We start from the raw sequence: 1,942 nt of genomic DNA, 5'->3' as shown, positions 1-1,942 counted from the left end.
TTAAAAAACCAAGGCTCATCTGGCCCGGAAGATAGCACCTTGTTAAAAGGTACCCGTCCAGGGTAACGGACCCCCCATGCTGAAGGTGTGAAGCGACCCGTGCCGATGTAGCCTGGTTGGCTCTCGGGGGTAACAGAGAGTCTCAAACAGAGCCTTGGAAGCACCTGGCGAAACTCCCTCGTATCTAGCCTTGTTCCACGCACGCGGGGCTCTGCGTGGGATCGACGACAACTTCCCTAGCTACTCGTGGGACCAACATGAAGAATAATCAATTAAATCAAAAAAAAGAAGACTGCAGTGAAGCTGATAAATGCTTCAAGAGCCTGGAGAGAAAGGTCAAAAAGCTGGTGGAGTTTATTCTAGAAAAGAAGAACCTCCACGCAGAACTGAAGACCATGGCCAGAACGGCAGACTGTATGATAGAGGAGTACGCGAAGCTGCGCGTGCTCTCCTGCCAGGGGGCCAAAAGAAGTACAGAAAAACTGACGGTAAGGGACGATGAGACCCAAACATCGCCCATCTTTAGAGAAAAAGCGAAAAAGCGTGGAAATTTAGAGACGCAATCGCCGACGATCCCGCCAGCAACGAAGAAGGCCAAAAGCGACCAGGAAAAAACCCTGCTCACAAGGGAGAGCGAAGAAAGAAAGGAGATTGCCGAGAAAAAAGCCTCCGAATGGAAAGAGGTAAGAAGAAAGGGCAAAGCTAAGAAGAAAGAAGAGAAGAGAAAAGAGACAAATAAAAAAGAAGGCACTAGAGAGGGTAAAACCACTAAGACCACGAGCAGGAAGCCTCGCCCAGAAGCTATTAAGATCAAAGCACTGGGCGAGACTTCGTATGCCGACATCTTGAGGAAGGTCAAGGCAGCACCCAACATGAAGGAGATAGGTGAAAGAATCACCCGAATACGGCGTACTAGAGCAGGAGAACTACTCCTCGAACTGGGGAAACCGGGAACCAGGTCCCCAAACATAGAAGAGATGGTCCTGGCCACACTTGAGGAGTCAGCAGAAGTCCACCTGATGACCGATAAAGAAACCCTCAGGATCAAAGACATGGATGAGACAACCACACCTGAGGAAGTGATAGAAGCTGTAGCTGCAGTTATCGGACCAGAGGCAGCTGCAAGTAGTAGCATAAAAATCAGAGGACTATACAACGGCACATAAGCGGCACATATCCAGCTCCCGGTAGCAGCGGCCAGAAAGCTACTTTAAAACGGGAAGCTGAGAATAGGATGGGTGAACTGTAGAGTTCAGCCTTACACACCGACACAAAGATGCTACCGGTGCTTGGAGAATGGTTACATCGCAAAGGACTGCAAAAGCGATGAAGACCGCTCCAAGCAGTGTTTCAGGTGCAGAAAGGAGGGGCATAAGGCAGCGGTCTGCACGGACGCAAAGACGGAGGGATCTCACGCTAAAAATGACTAAAGTCCTCCAAATCAACCTCAACCACTGTGCAGCGGCTCAAGAGCTGCTGCACCAGTTGGTAAGGGAGGAAATGGCCGACATCGTCATAGTTAGCGAAAAGTACCGTGATCTCGATGAGCCGAACTGGGTGAAAGATGCGACTGGTAGGGCGGCTGTCTGGGTATGCGGACACCTACACGTATCGGCAAGGATGACCGATCCAACCTCAAACTTTACGTGGATAGAAGTGGCTGGCATGCGTATATATAGTTGCTATCTCCCACCTAGCGAAGAGATAAGCGAGTTTAAGAAATCCCTGGATGACATTGTTACCAGCGCAATGACATCACGCCTATCGGTGGTCATCGCAGGCGATTTTAATGCATGGGCTGTAAACTGGGGAAGCGCGAAAACAAATGCTCGCGGGCATGCACTTCTAGAGGCGTTCGGAGTATTGGAGCTCGAGGTAGCCAATAAAGGAACGACCCCGACCTATTCCAAGGCGGGGAAATCGTCCATAGTGGATGTTACCT

At 50.2% G+C, this 1,942-nt stretch overlaps 1 protein-coding gene across 1 annotated transcript; it reads left to right on the top strand.

The window, feature by feature from the left end:
- The first annotated feature begins 257 nt into the window (after positions 1-257).
- LOC131672856 (tropomyosin-1-like) lies at positions 258-1,166 on the top strand. Its single transcript, XM_058950353.1, has one exon. The coding sequence runs from the start codon at positions 258-260 to the stop codon at positions 1,164-1,166; it is 909 nt and encodes a 302-aa protein (XP_058806336.1).
- Positions 1,167-1,942: the final 776 nt, after the last annotated feature.

This window comes from Phymastichus coffea, unplaced genomic scaffold (genome assembly GCF_024137745.1).
Source record: "Phymastichus coffea isolate CEN01 unplaced genomic scaffold, Cenicafe_Pcof_1.1 PCOF00160, whole genome shotgun sequence".
Classification (NCBI taxonomy): domain Eukaryota; kingdom Metazoa; phylum Arthropoda; class Insecta; order Hymenoptera; family Eulophidae; genus Phymastichus; species Phymastichus coffea.
This window is presented reverse-complemented; position numbering and strand designations above follow the sequence as displayed.